The sequence below is a fragment of the Primulina eburnea genome, chromosome 12 (assembly GCF_022965805.1).
Source record: "Primulina eburnea isolate SZY01 chromosome 12, ASM2296580v1, whole genome shotgun sequence".
Classification (NCBI taxonomy): domain Eukaryota; kingdom Viridiplantae; phylum Streptophyta; class Magnoliopsida; order Lamiales; family Gesneriaceae; genus Primulina; species Primulina eburnea.
The window spans coordinates 5,916,869-5,933,925 of NC_133112.1; the positions used below are offsets into that span (position 1 = coordinate 5,916,869).

General features: G+C 36.5%; 1 protein-coding gene across 5 annotated transcripts; it reads right to left on the reverse strand.

The window, feature by feature from the left end:
• Positions 1 to 330: 330 nt before the first annotated feature.
• LOC140806994 (uncharacterized) lies at positions 331 to 11,587 on the reverse strand. Of its 5 annotated transcripts, none has more exons than XM_073163621.1 (14): positions 11,233 to 11,587; positions 4,252 to 4,942; positions 4,024 to 4,105; positions 3,762 to 3,882; positions 3,590 to 3,688; positions 3,194 to 3,490; positions 3,010 to 3,117; positions 2,342 to 2,413; positions 2,078 to 2,164; positions 1,731 to 1,802; positions 1,544 to 1,636; positions 1,338 to 1,445; positions 1,149 to 1,217; positions 331 to 628 (listed from the first exon to the last, which is right to left on the reverse strand). In XM_073163621.1, the coding sequence occupies exons 1-14, from the start codon at positions 11,467 to 11,469 to the stop codon at positions 554 to 556; spliced, it is 2,211 nt and encodes a 736-aa protein (XP_073019722.1). In that variant the 5' UTR covers positions 11,470 to 11,587; the 3' UTR covers positions 331 to 553. The 5 variants fall into 5 exon arrangements, 3 of the variants coding, with proteins under 3 accessions (XP_073019722.1, XP_073019721.1, XP_073019720.1); XM_073163620.1 differs by having other exon boundaries at positions 1,547 to 1,636; positions 4,024 to 4,129; positions 11,233 to 11,586; XM_073163619.1 differs by having other exon boundaries at positions 4,024 to 4,129; positions 11,233 to 11,586.
• Positions 11,588 to 17,057: the final 5,470 nt, after the last annotated feature.

The window sequence follows — 17,057 nt, forward strand, 5'->3', positions numbered from 1 at the left end:
CAAAAAAAAATTATAAAAAAAATATAAGCTTTTTTAAAAAAAAATTGTGACACATCATCCTCTACTGTGGAGATGCCACGGTAGAGGATCATGGTCCGTCGTTTCACTAAGCGTTTTAAATAACATTTTCGAAATATTTCGTGGTACCAATTCCATTTCATTCATGTTGCTGAATCTTTATTTTCAAAAATCGAAACCAAATCGTAAATTCTTAAATTTAGTTTCGGTTTATTTACAAAAATCGAGGAGACGATATCATTCTAATATTACAACAATATTTTTAACAAAAGAAGATTATATCTCTATTTCTTTGTCTCAAGTACTAATTGATTAAAATAAGGAAATAAACCTCTGGATTTAATAGAATATATACGAGGTACATTTACCTCAAAAATTGCTCGATTCTAACCACAACAAAGCGAATGGATAAGATAAAACCTTCGACATCTCCACATATTTCGATCATCATTCCAACAAGTGGAGGTTTCAAAGAACACAGCAATATTATTTCATTTTCTTGAATGTACGTATAATATGGAGCCTGGAACTTTGATCACTCCACCTTGTTGGTGCTTGTGAGGATTGCAGATTTCAGCTCTTCTTTGTCCAGTGAAGTTTCCACAATAACCTGCCAAAGTCATGCACATATATACGCGTTTGTTAGTTTGGTTTTATTATAGCTATATATAGGAATGCAAGCAACGGAAACCACTGTTGCATCAAGAATGGCTTGTCTATAATCTCCACTCAAGTGGTTCGGACCAAGCGACAGCTAATCAAGCGACTTCTTGAATTAGGTTCAAGTGCTCGCTCGATATTGACTACTCATTCTAGCTAGAGTAGTGCTATAGCTCATTGAATCAAGCTCAAAGATGACAACAATTAAGCTTTACTCGACTCTTGTGATTTGTGAAGCAAAGTATACATGTTATACAAGAAAATGTTTCTTACAATGCCTACCACCTCCCTCCAACCCCACATCGACACACGCTGACATACACAACAAAAATGTAAATTCCGATTCCTTTGGCCAAGTCCAGAAAACATTGTGATACATAATATGTCTCTCTTTTGAATAAATAAAAAGTTTATGGCATTCATTTGATCAACAAACAAGTTGCAAATAAATGGAGTGAGGAATGTTTTACCTCCTGTACCCTATTTCCAGCCCGAGCGAGTAACTTGTATTGATTCTCGAACATAGACGCCAAGTAAACCTACAAGAATTCAATAATAAGAATCTCATGGCAGATATGTGAATTTCTTTGACATATCAGCTGTGCAATAAAATTTGGGCAAAAAAATCTGGAAGGCAGACAAATATATTGGTATCTTACCTGAAAAGTCGGAGCCAAACCTGGGCTCAAAAAATACCGACCTTTCGATACAGATTGTATTCCTTCAAATTGCAGCAATTCTTTGATGAGAGATTCAACATCAGTCCACTAATAAATATAAAATGTCAGGATTCTCTCATCTCGACTCAGAGATGCAACCTATGAAATCAGAATATTTCTTCTATTATGAAGCATTTAGATATAACAACCTCTGAATTTTCCTGTACTGCTTCAAGTTCATCACCTAAGGAATCATGATCGCCAACAACAGCCTCCAAGGCCTCAATCAGTGGATCTGGCTGCCATGTAAAAGCAACTATTAGATCATCTTTTATTTCAATGTAAACTTATTAAATCAATAATATAAAGTCATTGACCATGCAGGAGGGTTACCGTTATTTCCTTCAAAGATAAAAAGATACGTTCAAGCAAAAAATCCAGTTGGTGAACTTTGGCGTCAATAATCTGAAACCAAGAATACTGATTAGCTAAAAGTATAAGGGCATCATAAGAAGATTTGTCACGGAATCTGTTGATTATGCAAGCAGCATTTGTCTCCTTAGTTCTCTATTATGATAATCCTATGTGGCATAACAATTGAAACATGAAACTTGATAGATGATTTAATATATTTTGAATCCACCATTAGAAACAATGATAGGCATTTGATCCGGGATAAGCATAGCAAATATGATGTCAACAAGGAAATATATTCCCTATGTTGCTAGAAATTAAATTACCTGGCCTACTTTAAAGTATGATTCAGGATCCAAAGTGGCATCCCATGAGACTTCAGACTGATGAATGAGTGCAGGCACACCTTCAACCTAGATATATTTTTGTTCATCGATAAATACTCAGCTGCTTGTAAATGAATCATCATAATCAATTTTGCTTAGAACAACATAGTTGCACAAAGCATCCGTTGTCACAATATATCACAACTCACAACTTGTAAAAGGAGGAGTTACATATTGGTTTCAGGTACATAATATTTTACATACCTCCACGAAGACACCAAAATATGTGATTTTTTTAATGCAACACTTGACTACATCTCCGACACTTAGTTGTGCCTGCAATAGAGAACAATATAACTGCTCAAGAAATGTAGTCCGAACAAAAAAAATCTTAATTCCAAAAGATAAAATATCAAAGAGAACATAGAACAATGTGGTAATATTTAGTAAGCAATAACGAGTGAAAAATCAAGTAAAAGATTTCTCAAAGTGAAGTTTCTCTGCAAATGTTGCCTCCTTGTATAATTTTTGCAAGTGATCGGATCAATTTCATCAAGTTATACGTGATCAAGGCCCTCTATTTTATGAAAAGTAGCAGCAATTGCAAAGGTTTTATGAGAACCGATGACAACATCAAAACGACAGACTTACTAAAAAATCATACTAATGGGGTCAGTCAATGAGCTTAGCGGTAGATTCATTGTTTTCTCAGGATATGACTGGGATGACTCCAAAGGTTGAGAGACTCATAAGCAGCATCAAACATTCATGGATAAGGGGCTGCCATTATTATAAAGGTTGTAATAATCATAAATTTTTCAAATTCTATCATTTGCAGCTCATCGAAAGTAGATAAATATGCTACCAATGGCTTCAAAGTAAAAAAGATTAAATAAAAGAAACAATTACATCATGGAACAACACTTTTTTACCATGAGACTTCTCTTCTTTTCGACCAGTTCTTCTTTTTCTCTTTGTTTTATAGAAAATATTAACCTCCTGGAATTTCTGTCGACCAATACCACACCAACTTTGATTTTCTGCAACAGTTATATTTGTGAAATATAAATAAATAAAAATGGTGAGTTTCTTGATGCCAAACATTTTCATACAAACCTGACCGACAAATGAAGATAAAAATTTTAGTTTCTCTTGGTCGTAAATCATAAGAAGTTCTTCGAGTTTCATGTCAGATGATATTGCCCTGCTACCTTTATGATCAATTTCTGAATCTCCTGATTCAGAGGAATCACTCAAGCTAGTAGATTCAGAGTTTCCAATTACGCCAAGATTTTGCCTGTAAATAGATGGATCGACGCCTTTCCTTCTCAACCATGACTCAAACGCTAAGAATTTCCACCGAGCAGCAAGATTGCGATAAGGTAAGAATCCTATCAGGGAACCAAATGATACCTGTCCGTGAAGTCGAAATTTTCAAATTGAAAAGCCAGATATAAAACTAAATTAGCAACACTTCACCCGACAAATATGTGTTGGACTAATCAAACTCACAACAAATCCTCTAGTGCTGGAGCTAATCAATTCCACTTTTTCCCTATGCCCTGTCTTAATGAGCTCTTCAGCTCTAGCCCAGTCATCATCTTCACGCTCCTAGATGAGTTGGCAACATTAAATCATATAACACATAATATATGAGCTTCGGATTAAAGAGATCACTGCCAACCTTAACTGGTGAATTTGAGATGAAATTCTCAAGTTCCACAGAATTTCCCAAGTTTTCAACATTCAAGGGAACTCTCTCCTTCTGAATTTTTTGATTTTCTGCTTTCCGAGGAACGTCTAATCTGTAAATAGTATAATACTTAAAAATGATGAATTAAAAAATTAATCCTCAGAAGTAAAAATGATATTAGAAAAACATATTTAGCAGCTGAAAAACAAATGCATATGAAAAGAGTATGCAGAGATAGACGGATATTACAGGCCTTTTAGGTTTTCCAATGAGGACAGTATATGCAGATGTTGCAAGTGTACTTTGAGAAGCTCCATCCGAAGATATTTTCCCATCTGACCACATATTAGCCCGCGATTCTTGAAAAAGAAATGGCATATTCGATTTAAAAAATGAAGGTTTGATTCTTCGAAACTGCTATATTTTCTGGGCTTCAGATGCTAAAACATTAAAAAGATAATCAGTACATCGATCAGATTACCTGCTGCGGATGCATTAAATGAGTTGGAAATCAGGGACTTATCTTCAGCATCAACTTCACTGGAGCTAGGCTCGCTATACTCCTCGGATGTTTTGTGGTCTTGCTCGTCCTTCAAATTAAAATGTATCAGCTCTGGCTTTTGTGAAAGCACACCAGGTTTCAAAACGGTATCTTCAGTTCCATCCATAACTACAGATTTGGCATCACCAGAACCGGAAGTATCGGTCCCTTCCAGTCCATCAGGGTTAATTGTCATCTCAGGTTTCTTTAACAGAGTTATATCACTGAACCTCTCCTTCTGCGGCTCTTTCCACATTTTCAATGTTAGATTTGGCTTCATTCCAAATCTTGAATATTTTTCATTACCATCATCCTCGTTAAACAGCTTCGGTTTTCGCAAGATAACATCAGGAACACTGCTTTTACTCTCTTTCGTTCCCGTTTTATATGGTTCATTAGATTTTTTATTGTCTAATTCCACTGGTTTATCAGTTGTCTGAAATTTGGCACCACTCTTGGGAACTGGCCTAACCAAATTTAATCCTTGCACGGATTTTGTCAAATTTTTCCCCTCAGATGCATCAAAATGGAGCTCCTCTATTTCATCATTCGATGTTTTACCTTTCTTCTTATCTAGTAATTTCTCAATTTCCAAGTAAGTCATATCTGGATTGGACTTCCTACCCATTATCTACAAATTCAAATATACAGGATTAAATACTATTTCAGCCGAAAGAAAACATTGATGTTAGGAAAATACAGCACAATGGATTTATAAACAAACACTCTGTGAATCAAAAGTGAACAAATATAAACAATCCCATTCCACTAAATAATACTGGACAAAGTTTTCACCCCAAACTCTCACATGATTAGAGAACTGCTCCCTTGAACTTCAGATTGCATCTCTTTGCCCCTTGTGATTTTCAGCATCATTTAAACAACAATTTGGTTGATTTGTTCCATATTTGTGACTCTAGTTGATGGTTTGATGTGATTAAACTTTTTCCCATTTTAAAAAGTAGAACATAATTACTTCATGTGTTGAACTTATCCAATGCGTTTTCAAGATTAAAAGCGACTAATACAAGTTTTTCTTCTGTTTCCTGGAGAGTTCTCTAAATGCCAGAACTGAAACCATCCGTGAAGTACAGCTACGGCAGTGGGAAATGCTCAGTATTAATCTGGTAGTGGTAACAAATGGCAGCGACTACAGTTAGCAAGAGCAAGGCACTAGAGACAAGTCACCAAAGCATTGTCTTCCATCGATGCAAATTTCCAGCTATACCCTCTGGCTTCCCACCAAATATTAACGAGGACAGCAGTAGCCTCACCACTCTTTTGCACAACAGAAACGTAAGGAAAACGTATTACAATAACAGCTACTTCCCGAACCCTATTTTATCTAGCCTTGCCCTCTGTACCAAAGCTCTAGACTAGTCAAGCCTTCACCAGCTGTATTCTCGAACTCAACCACAAACACACACTCAAAGAAATGTTAGAGAAAGCACCTCCCAAACCGGTCACTGTGACACAGACTTGCAGAGACCTTACATACAGTGAGGGAAAGTCTTGGTGTTCCATTGACTATATAGTGTCATTGATCCACATGATACATAAATGTGGATGGGATCAATTAACTTGTCCTCATCTGAGTATATAAAGAGTACAAGGGACAAAGTGATGCATGCAGTATCTCATCTCGAGAATGACATATGTTGTATAACAATGGTGGTGGTACATATTAGATATGCAAAATCTCTCTGTTTCCACAACACAGTTTTCCAATCTTGGGCTAGAGAGATACTACCTAATGTGATTATGAACATCATTTCATTTTTTTTCTCCATGATCTTTGATGAGACTGACATCATTTCAAAAGGCCTCAAACAAATCATAACAACTATTAACAAGCAACTCAAGGTTGCCTCCCACATGTAAATTTTAAAATTTCATCGTTTGTTATTCTTTTAACAAAAAAAGATGCAATTTTCACCCAAAATACTGTGGATTCAATTTGCCATCTCAACCAACTGAGTCAGCACTTGAGAGTGACTTGGCAAAGGAAATTACTTCAAGAGCTGATGGATCGAGATAGCATCAAAGAGGAAGATTTCTGTTGGAACGGTTAGGATAACTGAAAGAAGGAGTTATGCCTATACTGGATAGAAGCAGAGAGTCTATAAGATGCTGGTCGAAATCAGAAACAAGAGGATCATCTCTGAAGAAAGGAAGCACACATCGAAGGAGAATTCAGTACATGTATTCTGTACAAAAGAGAGTGCATGTTGTGAGTGAATTCTGTAGGATTGCTTGTTGGTTTCTTTGTAATTCATTCCTATTGTTGATCAATAAAATAGAGAAGCTCCTCCCGTGGATGTAGGTCGATTCATGACCGAACCACGTAAATCGTGTCTTGAGAGTTATTTTCTTTTCTTGATTATTGTTCATACAAGATTTTGATTGATAATTCATTCGTTCTGCATATGCGATCAAAACGAATACTGTGAGATAAACAAATAGCTTGACTCCAATCTACAACAACTGGTATCAGAGCACAAGATCAAAGCTGTAAAGTCAAAGTGATGGGTACAAAGATTGAGGTGGAACGTTTTGACGGGAAGAGAGATTTTGGCTTATGGCGAAGAAGAATGTACGCCATTCTTGTTCAACAGAAAGTTGCGAAAGCCCTACTGGGTGAAAAGGATCTCCCTGATACTCTTGACCGTGAGAAGAAAGATGAAATTCTTGAATTGGCGTTCAGCACCCTCACTCTGAATCTAGACGATAAAGTTCTTCGGGAAGTATCCTCCGAAAAAACAGCTGCTGGGATATGGAACAAGTTAGAATCTCTGTATATGAAAAAATCCCTTCAAGATAGAATCTATCTTGAAGGTAAGCTATTCGGGTTCAAGATGATAGAGACGAAATCTATATGTGAAAATCTTGATGAGTTCAACAAACTCATTTTAGATTTACAAAACATTGGTACCGACGTAGAAGATGAAGATAAGGCCATTATCATTCTTAATGCCCTTCCAAAATCCTACTCAGTATTCTCTGATACAATGAAGTATGCCAGGGAGTCCCTGTCATTCGAAGATATTCAAAAGGCCTTAAAGGCAAAAGAATCTCAAACACTCAATGAAAAGGAGTACAAAGATGTTGGAGATGGATTGTACTCTCGCAGCAGAACTGAAAAGAAGGAATTTCGATCAAAACATCGAAGTAGATCAAGATCCAAGACAAAACAATTCAAGTGTTTTCTCTGTCATAAACCTGGTCATATCAGAAGAAATTGTCCAGAACTTAAAAGAAATGGTGAGAAACAACGTGATCAAGGTGAGGCAGAGGCGACACTTGAAGGATATGAAAGCGGGGATGTTCTGTGCACATCAGACCTGAGAAAGGAAAACTCTTGGATACTAGACAGTGGATGCTCTTATCATATGAGTCCTAACAAGGTTTGGTTTGAGTCTCTAAATGAGTTCAATGGGGGACAAGTCATTCTTGGTAACAATAAAACTTGTAGAGTGAGTGGCATTAGGTATATCAGATTAAGACTGAGAGATGGTACTGAGAAAATTCTGGAAGAAGTACGTTATGTGCCAGAGCTTAAAAGGAATCTCGTTTCTCTTGGCACCCTGGATAAACAAGGATATAAATTCAAAGCGGCTCAGGGAATTTTAAGTGTCTCCAGAGGGTCTTTATTCACTTGAAGGGAACTCAGCAAAATGGTCTGTACATACTAGATGGAAGTACAATTACTGGATCAGCTGCTACAATAGAAAAGGAGGACCAAGATAAGATAATGCTATGGCATCTAAGGCTTGGGCATGCAAGTGAGAAAGGCTTGATAGAGGTACACAAGCAAGGATTGATAGGAAATAAACAAATAGCCCCATTAGCATTTTGTGAAGACTGTGTAAAAGGAAAATCTACAAGAGTAAAGTTCACAAAAGGATTATATACATCAAAAGCCCCTCTGCAATACGTGCACTCTGATCTTTGGGGACCTTCACGTGTTGCCTCAAATGGTGGGGCTAGATATTTCCTATCAATAATTGATGACTTCTCTCGAAGGGTATGGGTTTACACTTTGAAGAATAAGAGTGAAGCTTTAGATAAGTTCAAAACTTGGTTGACTCTCGCTGAAAATCAGTCTGGACAGAGACTAAAGAAGCTAAGAACAGACAATGGACTGGAGTTTTGCTCGAAAGAATTCTTTGAATTCTGTAGAGATAAGGGTATCTCAAGGCACTTAACAATCCCTGGCACGCCACAACAAAATGGCACAGCAGAAAGAATGAATAGAACACTACTTGAAAGAGTAAGATGTATCTTGTCCCACTCAGGGATGCCCAAGTCTTTCTGGGCTGAAGCAGTAGCTACTGCATGCTACTTAGTTAATAAGAGTCCTTCAATACCATTGGGCTTTAAAACTCCCATGGAATATTGGACAGGGTCACCTCCAAATCTTGATGAACTAAAAGTGTTTGGATGTGCTGCTTATGCACGTATAAAGCAAGGAAAACTAGATTCAAGAGCTATCAAGTGTGTATTTCTTGGCTATCCAGAAGGAGTAAAAGGCTATAGACTATGGTGTATAGAACCTGGAAATCAGAAGCTGCTCCTTAGCAGGGATGTGACCTTTAAAGAGGATATGTATCCTTTTAAAGATAAACCACTAAACATATCAACTCCAGAAATCAGTACCAACAGCAATGATACATCAGTCAAGGTGGAGCTTCTTAACCTATTAAAGGAAGAGGATGATATCATTCCAGATTCCACAGAAAGCACCACATTGCGAAAGACAAACCTGGAAGATTATCAATTAGCAAGAGACAGGGAACGAAGGACCGTTAAACCACCACAGAAATATGGTCATGCAGACTTAGTCTCTTATGCTTTTTCTGTTGCCTCTCAAGTGAATGAGGATGAGCCTCAAAATGTGGAAGAAGCAATGAGCTCAAAAGAGAGGCACTCATGGTACACTGCAATGAAAGATGAAGTTGATTCTCTAATAAAGAACAAGACCTGCGATCTGGTCCCTAAGCCACAAGGACAGAGAGTTGTTGGCTCTAAGTGGATTTTTAAGAAAAAGGAAGGTATACCTGGTGTTGAGAAGCCTAGATATAAGGCTAGGCTAGTGGCAAAAGGATACTCTCAAATCGAAGGGATAGACTACCAAGAAATATTTTCCCCTGTTGTCAAACATAGATCTATAAGGGTAGTACTTGCCATGGTAGCCACTGAGGATCTTGAGCTGGAACAGATGGATGTTAAGACGGCTTTCCTGCATGGAAACCTTGATGAACAGTTCTATGGCTTACTCAAACTGAATATCTGAGAAAAGTGCTTCAAAGGTTTGAGATGAGTGACTGTAAAGCAGTGCAAGGACCAATTGCAAATCACTTCAAGTTGTCAATAAACCAGTCACCAAAATCTGAACAGGACAGCCAATATGCAGAAGATTCCATATGCGAGTGCTGTGGGATGTTTAATGTATGCAATGGTCTGCACCAGGCCAGATCTTGCTTATGCAGTTAGCTTAGCAAGTAGGTTTATGGCTAACCCAGGAAAATAGCATTGGCAGGCAATTAAATGGATTCTCAAATATCTTAAAGGGACTCTTAAGCTTGGATTGATGTTCAGACACACCAGTGAGGTTCTGAACATTGCAACTGGCTATGTTGACTTCGACTTTGCTGGAAGTTTAGACACAAGAAGATCCTTAACAGGTTACATCTTCTTGGTATATGGGACAACAGTAAGTTGGAAAGCTATGCTACAACATGTGGAAGCCCTATCAACAACCGAAGCTGAATACATGGCTGTTACAGAAGCTGTAAAAGAAGCCCTATGGATGAAAGGATTCCTGGAAGACTTCGGATATGATCAAAAGACAATAAGTGTTCACTGTGATAGCCAAAGTGCAGTACCTTTATCCAAGCATCAAGTCTTCCATGAAAGATCAAAACACATAGATGTATGCTTGCATTTTGTAAGAGATGTGGTTGAATCAGGCTCGGTATCTATAAGGAAGATCAACAAAAAAGATAACCCTGCAGATATGTGTACAAAGGTTATTCCAAACTCAAAGTTTCAGCACTGTTTGAATTTGATAAATGTTTCCAGCAAGGAAAAGACGTAGAAGCAGGGAACATGGAGGAGCTAATCAGTTTAAGTTGGTTGATTGTCAAGGTAGAGAATTGTGGATTCAATTTGCCATCTCAACCAACTGAGTCAGCACTTGAGAGTGACTTGGCAAAGGAAATTACTTCAAGAGCTGATGGATCGAGATAGCATCAAAGAGGAAGATTTCTGTTGGAACGGTTAGGATAACTGAAAGAAGGAGTTATGCCTATACTGGATAGAAGCAGAGAGTCTATAAGATGCTGGTCGAAATCAGAAACAAGAGGATCATCTCTGAAGAAAGGAAGCACACATCGAAGGAGAATTCAGTACATGTATTCTGTACAAAAGAGAGTGCATGTTGTGAGTGAATTCTGTAGGATTGCTTGTTGGTTTCTTTGTAATTCATTCCTATTGTTGATCAATAAAATAGAGAAGCTCCTCCCGTGGATGTAGGTCGATTCATGACCGAACCACGTAAATCGTGTCTTGAGAGTTATTTTCTTTTCTTGATTATTGTTCATACAAGATTTTGATTGATAATTCATTCGTTCTGCATATGCGATCAAAACGAATACTGTGAGATAAACAAATAGCTTGACTCCAATCTACAACAAATACAATGATTCGCCTCCTTGTAGAATAATAAATTTGGACTGCTCCGCACCGAAAGGCTGAAAGCAGTTGCTAGGTAGCACACATCTTCAACAGCAACTTACGAAACAACATGATGGAAAATTTTGAGCAACAAGAATAAAGAAACAGAACAAGAAACCCACAAAAGTCAAATATTCTCAAAAATATATACTTAAAGCACGTTAGGAAAGATAGTAACAAAAGGACCTTCGCCAACGTAATTTTGGGGTCTTCACCAATCATTTTCCCGAACTTAAGCTCCATTTCATCCCACTCATCAAGTCTGGGCTCATCCTTTGAAGCAAAAATGGAAAATTTTCTGGGTTTTCTAGGAGAAAAAGATAAAATTCGTGATTTACTGGCAGGGGGAAAGAGTTGAGGGAAGAATTGAAGTGCAGATGAATAGATTGGACGGGAAGTCTTGCTGAGAGTAATGCCATCCATTTTCTTGAGAAATTAATGGGAAATTTTTTATGTGAAAACAGTAAGAAACATCGGGAGGCTTGCTTCAATTCAGTGACATTTGACGCCAGCGGGGTTGGAGTGAGAAAAAGCGAGCGAGTTCTATCAATTTATCCACAAGAGAAAACGCAACGGGCTTGGCACGTGACCAAACTGGAAAACAAATGTGCGCTGCTTGGGGTTTTTAAATAAATTAACTACAAATTAAAAAATAATAATCTTTGCTATATTGTTTAGCATACTACACTAACTGTTTTTTATCCAACATTTTTTTTCCTGATTTTAATCATTAGATAGATAGTTTAATAAGGTGTGTAATTTTAGTTTAATTACTCGATTTCGTTGTCTTCTTAGGCGTTTGTCAATCAAATTGTTTATTCAGTTGTCAGTTTGAAACCACCGGAAAGCAGTTTGGAACCATCGAACATGTCGAAAATTCTGAACTGAGTTGGACCTTCTCAAGTGATATCAGACCTTCCGAACGTTGATTAGCTTCCGAAGTATTGTGTCCTATGAGCATCGACACGTAAGAGTTCGGAGCTTCCAAAAGGGAGATAAGAGCTTCCAAATAGTGAGATGTCGGGACGGTAATGACGTGTATATTTTGGAACTTTCAAACCCAAGTTCGGAGATTCCGAACCGTGTTTATAAATAGGTCATCCAAGATTCAGAATTCTCATATCATTTACATGTTATTCTCTCTTGTTCTTGTGCATTCTAAGCTTTTAGTGGTTTTTCCCTCGATCCTAACCAGTTACGAAGCATGTACAGAGGATTTTTCAGGATAAAGGAACAAGTAGGAGCTATAATCCCCAAAAGGTTGTCTACGGACGAAGGTATGATCCAATGGCTTTAGTTATACTCGTGGAATAATAATTGAGTATTCATGAATAAATAGATAGTAATATCATTCTTTGAGATATAATGTTTAAGATCAGCAAGTAGACATTCTGTGTACTCCCGACCAATTTAGAGTTACGTAAATGCTGATTAAGATAGATACTCGCTGATTCAATGGAGAAGTGTACTACATACATTTGTGCTAGTCCGAGTTTGAGTCCAGTTTGATCCTTGATACCCAGTCATGACTCATGCATGCATATATAAATTTGTATACTTATACATTACATACTGAGCTTTCGTTGCTCAAGCCCTGACTTTTATCTTGGGCATCTCATTCCCATGGGCGTAGGTATCAGGTAGGACAAGTCAAATGGACAGTGCAGTGGCTAGTTGAGACCGGTGCTACCAAGGAAGATTATTAGTGGCTGGTTTTATCAGTTGTTTCAGATTTAGATACGCTTTCAATATGGTTGCATAATAACTTATTCAGGTTTTACCACTAGTGTTGCAGAGATACAATGGATTTGTACGGTTTATATTTTCTGTTGGTTTTAGAAGTTTGCGTATATTATGATTTAACTTTAATTATGTTTATTATTGCATGCTAGAATGTTTAATACATAGTCGTTCCAGATAAGACACTATATTTATGTAGCGTATTTACCTGAGTCACTACTAAACAGACTAATAAACTGGCAAAATTAAACATGATAACAACAATTAAATAGCGGAAACCAAATAACTTAATCATCTTACAAAAAAAAAAAAAAACAAAACAATAATCAAAGTCTTAAACGTTAATACAACCATATCGAAAACAAACTCATGCAGGAGAATATGATAAACCAAATAAAAACTCCACTAGATTACCCAAACAAAATCATGCACGAGAATACGATACCCCAAATATAACCATATTGAAAACTGCTCTGGTCGTCCGAACTGTCAAACCTAAGATCTGCCCCGTGTAATGGGCTGCCCGAGATGAAAAACAATGACGCAAGCGACAATCGCACAATACGAGAATGTACGAGTATACAAAATGAAATGATGCATAAATGCAATATGCTCGGATATCAAGGATTAAGTTAAGAATCTCATGCTCAGTCTAGAGGCGCCTGAGTGTGCAGTCTCTAATCTGTCCTAGGCTTGTTTTGGCTCTCACACTCATCATCAAGACGTGGACCTATGATATCCAGGATCATCACTCATCAGAGCCTGCGGGTCCCGTCAGACACTGTAGCTCTCTATGCCTAACCGTTCACAATACAGAATAGGGCTGAGCGGCCCCAACAATGAGGTATATCTCAAAAGATATCAGGCCCAACAATGATATGTCATGCATAATATACCAAAGTAGTAAAACATATATCTTGCAACAAATAAATATGCAGCATATAAGTGTGTATACTACACCTCGATATCTAAGTCAGTATATCATGTACCTCACTAAAGCAATCTGACAGAAATCTTACTCGTCTGAACCTAGACAATACCAACATAATGAAATCACTATCAAGCCAGATCTTGAATGAACAAACATGCTTCAAAGTTCTTCCTAATAATCTTACATCACTATTTAAGGCTTTAGGATTATACTTGCATATGTCGTCAGCCCGTTGATGATGTCTCGATCTGCGTCCTAGTTCACCGACCCTCCTCGAGTCGACAATAGCTCCGAAACTTCCCGACAAAAACTACCCTAGAAACTAACTAGAAAACCTAAGGTATATGGCCAAAATTCAAGAGAGAGTAGGTGAAGGAAGCGTTGTAAAAAACAAATGAAATCAACTTCCATTTATAGGTTGCATCTGGACTAGATCAGAATATCCAAAATCAATCTCATCTGTCATGTGTTAGAATCTCATTCGTCTAGTTGGATTTCTCAGGATAATATAATCTGAAGTAGATTGAGTTGTCCATTTTAAACTCGGTGGATCTCAACAAGTTGATCTCAAATTATCAATTCCTTAATAATATTTAATTAACAACCCTATAATCATATCTTAATTAGTACTTCATTAAAAATAAGGATTCGGGTCATTACAATTTAGGTGGTTTCAGAGCATGCAAATATTTTTTGGAACATAGACTTATGTTTGGGTTTTAACATTTCCTTGGTTTCCTTCTAGATGACTTCAGGAGAAAGGAACCTCGGATAAGGTAACAACCATGACAACCTCGGTCACAGATATCACGAGGATGATGTTGGGTCGAAGGCGCCGAGGAAGTTGCAAGTGGATATAAATAACTTTGTTGAAACGGACTTCTGTCGCTTTCAGGAAAAGAAATTTATGAGGAAACAAGACTCTAAGTTTAGATATGGAGATGAAGAGAAACTCCTAGTTGTTGAGTTTATTTTGTGGGGGAGAGCTCCAAAGTGGCGGCAGTCCACTGCAGCAACTTCTTGGGCGGCTTTGTTGAGAGCATTCAAAAGAGCCATCTTGGATTTTTAGTATGCACAAATGATTTACCAGACAACAGATATAGGGCTTTCAGATCTAAGATCGGCAGACCTCAAGCCTATGGAGCATCAAGAGAGATCCTCCAAGAGTATTAGCATGAGTTCCAGTTCATTGGAACATGTAGAAAATCTTTCAAAACAGTAGGAACAAAGTCCCCTAGTTTTGGAGAAATTCATCTCTTTGATAGGAAGAAGTTTCGATTTAGACATTGAGGGATGCCACATCCGATAGATGAATGTCGTAAAATTTTGGGAGCTTGTTAGATATATGGGGATTAGGACATAAGAAGAAGGAATGCACCATAAAAAATATTCTGAATTAAGCCAAGGGCATTAATTATAGTGTGTGCTCTTGAATTATGTTTTCCTCGACTTTATTTTGGGTTAAGAACTGCTGAGCAAGATGTAATCAAGTTGTATGATTAATGATAATAAATGGTTTAACTCATTAGTAGAAATTTGGACAAAAGTATTAGATGATTGTATTTAGGCTGCGTTTGGTTGGAAGGATATGATAAACTAATGATTAATATGTAAATGATAAAGAAAATGATTGTGGTAAGATTGTAATATATGGTGTAAAATAATATTATGTTTGGTATGATTTTTAAGTGTGGGTTAATTTTGAATTTTTTGATGAAAAGGCAAAATTGCCCTTCCCCTTCGCGACGGCGGTGGCGGCGGCCAGAAACGGCCGGCCGGAAATGTCGACCGGCGCCGGAAATAGTCGGCGGCGGCGGTCGGCCGGCGGTCCGTCGGGGTCGGTGGCGGGAAGTGGTGGTGAGTTTGAATATAAGAGAAGGGTAAAATTGGAAAATAGGAAGGATTAAGAGTTGGATAAATAATCCTAGGGGGTGAGGAGGTATTATTTTAACCTACCTAATATAATCTAATCATTAATAGGAGTGATTGACTTGGTTAAATAATCACGCGTACCAAACAACTGACTAGGTAGGATAAAATAATCTATCCCGGCTAATCATCCGAACCAAACGCGGCCATTAGTGTATAATTTTCACAAACAAGGTATTCCAGTAGAACCTGCATTTTGGTATGAAACCTATAACTAAGAGGATAATCTGAAATAATCAATCGTGACTTCTTATTTGGAGTCGCTTGTTGGTTCCGCTAACTCATTTTGATATCTTGACTTCTTATTATGTTTGAAAATGTTGAGTTTTTATTTTATTTTATTTATATTATTAATTAAAAAAACCAATGTGCTAATATTTTAAATATTTTTATCGAAGATTAATAAAAGGTTATTTGGTTTAATTCATAAGCATTTGAAATTTTGTTACAACATATTTAAGAATCTATAAAAAAATTTGGAAGTATTTTCGAAATTTCATAGAATATTTTTTAAAAAACTTAGTGACCTAATTGACATTAAATTTTTTTCTAGTTCGATTAGCAGCAGATTGCTCAAAAATCTCCAAAATAATAAAAATTTGTTTTCAGTTTTTGTGTTAGAAAAATGCATTTGAACTTCCTTAGACAATATATCATTTTTTTTTTAAAATCAGTACAAAATATTAAAAATATGATACTAATATATGATATATATTTGAGTAGTAATTGTTTCATATATGATTAATACATGATTTTTTTAGTCCCAAACATGAAGTAATATTGATATTAATGACATATTTTTCTTTTCGGATTTGTTTTTTCGAACGAAAATCGGTACAGAATATTAAAAATATGGTACTAATATATAATATTTGAGTATTAACTATTTTAGATATAATACAAAAAGATAAGATTTAAGTATAAAACTGGAACAATTTTATTAATATAAACATTTGTTACACATTTTTGGATACTCAAAAATCATATATCAGTATCGGATATAAAACATTGGTACTCAAATATTATAATATAAACATATTTTCAATGTTTATACTGATTTTCATCCAATAAGAGAAATGTGTCATTAATACAATAATTTGTTATACATGTTTGAGTACACAAAAATTATATATTAGTATCAGATCTGAAAAAATTGATACTCAAATATCATAAATCAGTATTATAATTTTAATATTTTGTACCGATTTTCATTCGAGAAAATACATGTGAATTCAGATAATGTAATTAAATTGACAAAAACTTGTGTGAGGCGGTCTCACGGGTCGTATTTTATGAGACGAATATCTTATTTGAATCATCTATGAAAAATATTAATTTTTATGTTAAGAGTATTATTTTTATTGTGAATATTGGTAGGATTGACCCGTCTTAGAGATAAAAAAATCGTGAA

Excerpts from the sequence above, each read along its gene's own strand:
- LOC140806994 (XM_073163619.1), bottom strand. The coding sequence starts at position 11,469 with ATGGATGGCATTACTCTCAGCAAGACTTCCCGTCCAATCTATTCATCT. Across the intron at positions 3,689-3,761 it reads TCTCAAATTCACCAGTTAAG|GAGCGTGAAGATGATGACTG; the intron begins GTTGGCAGTGAT and ends CAACTCATCTAG. Across the intron at positions 1,637-1,730 it reads TATCTTTGAAGGAAATAACG|CCAGATCCACTGATTGAGGC; the intron begins GTAACCCTCCTG and ends TTTACATGGCAG.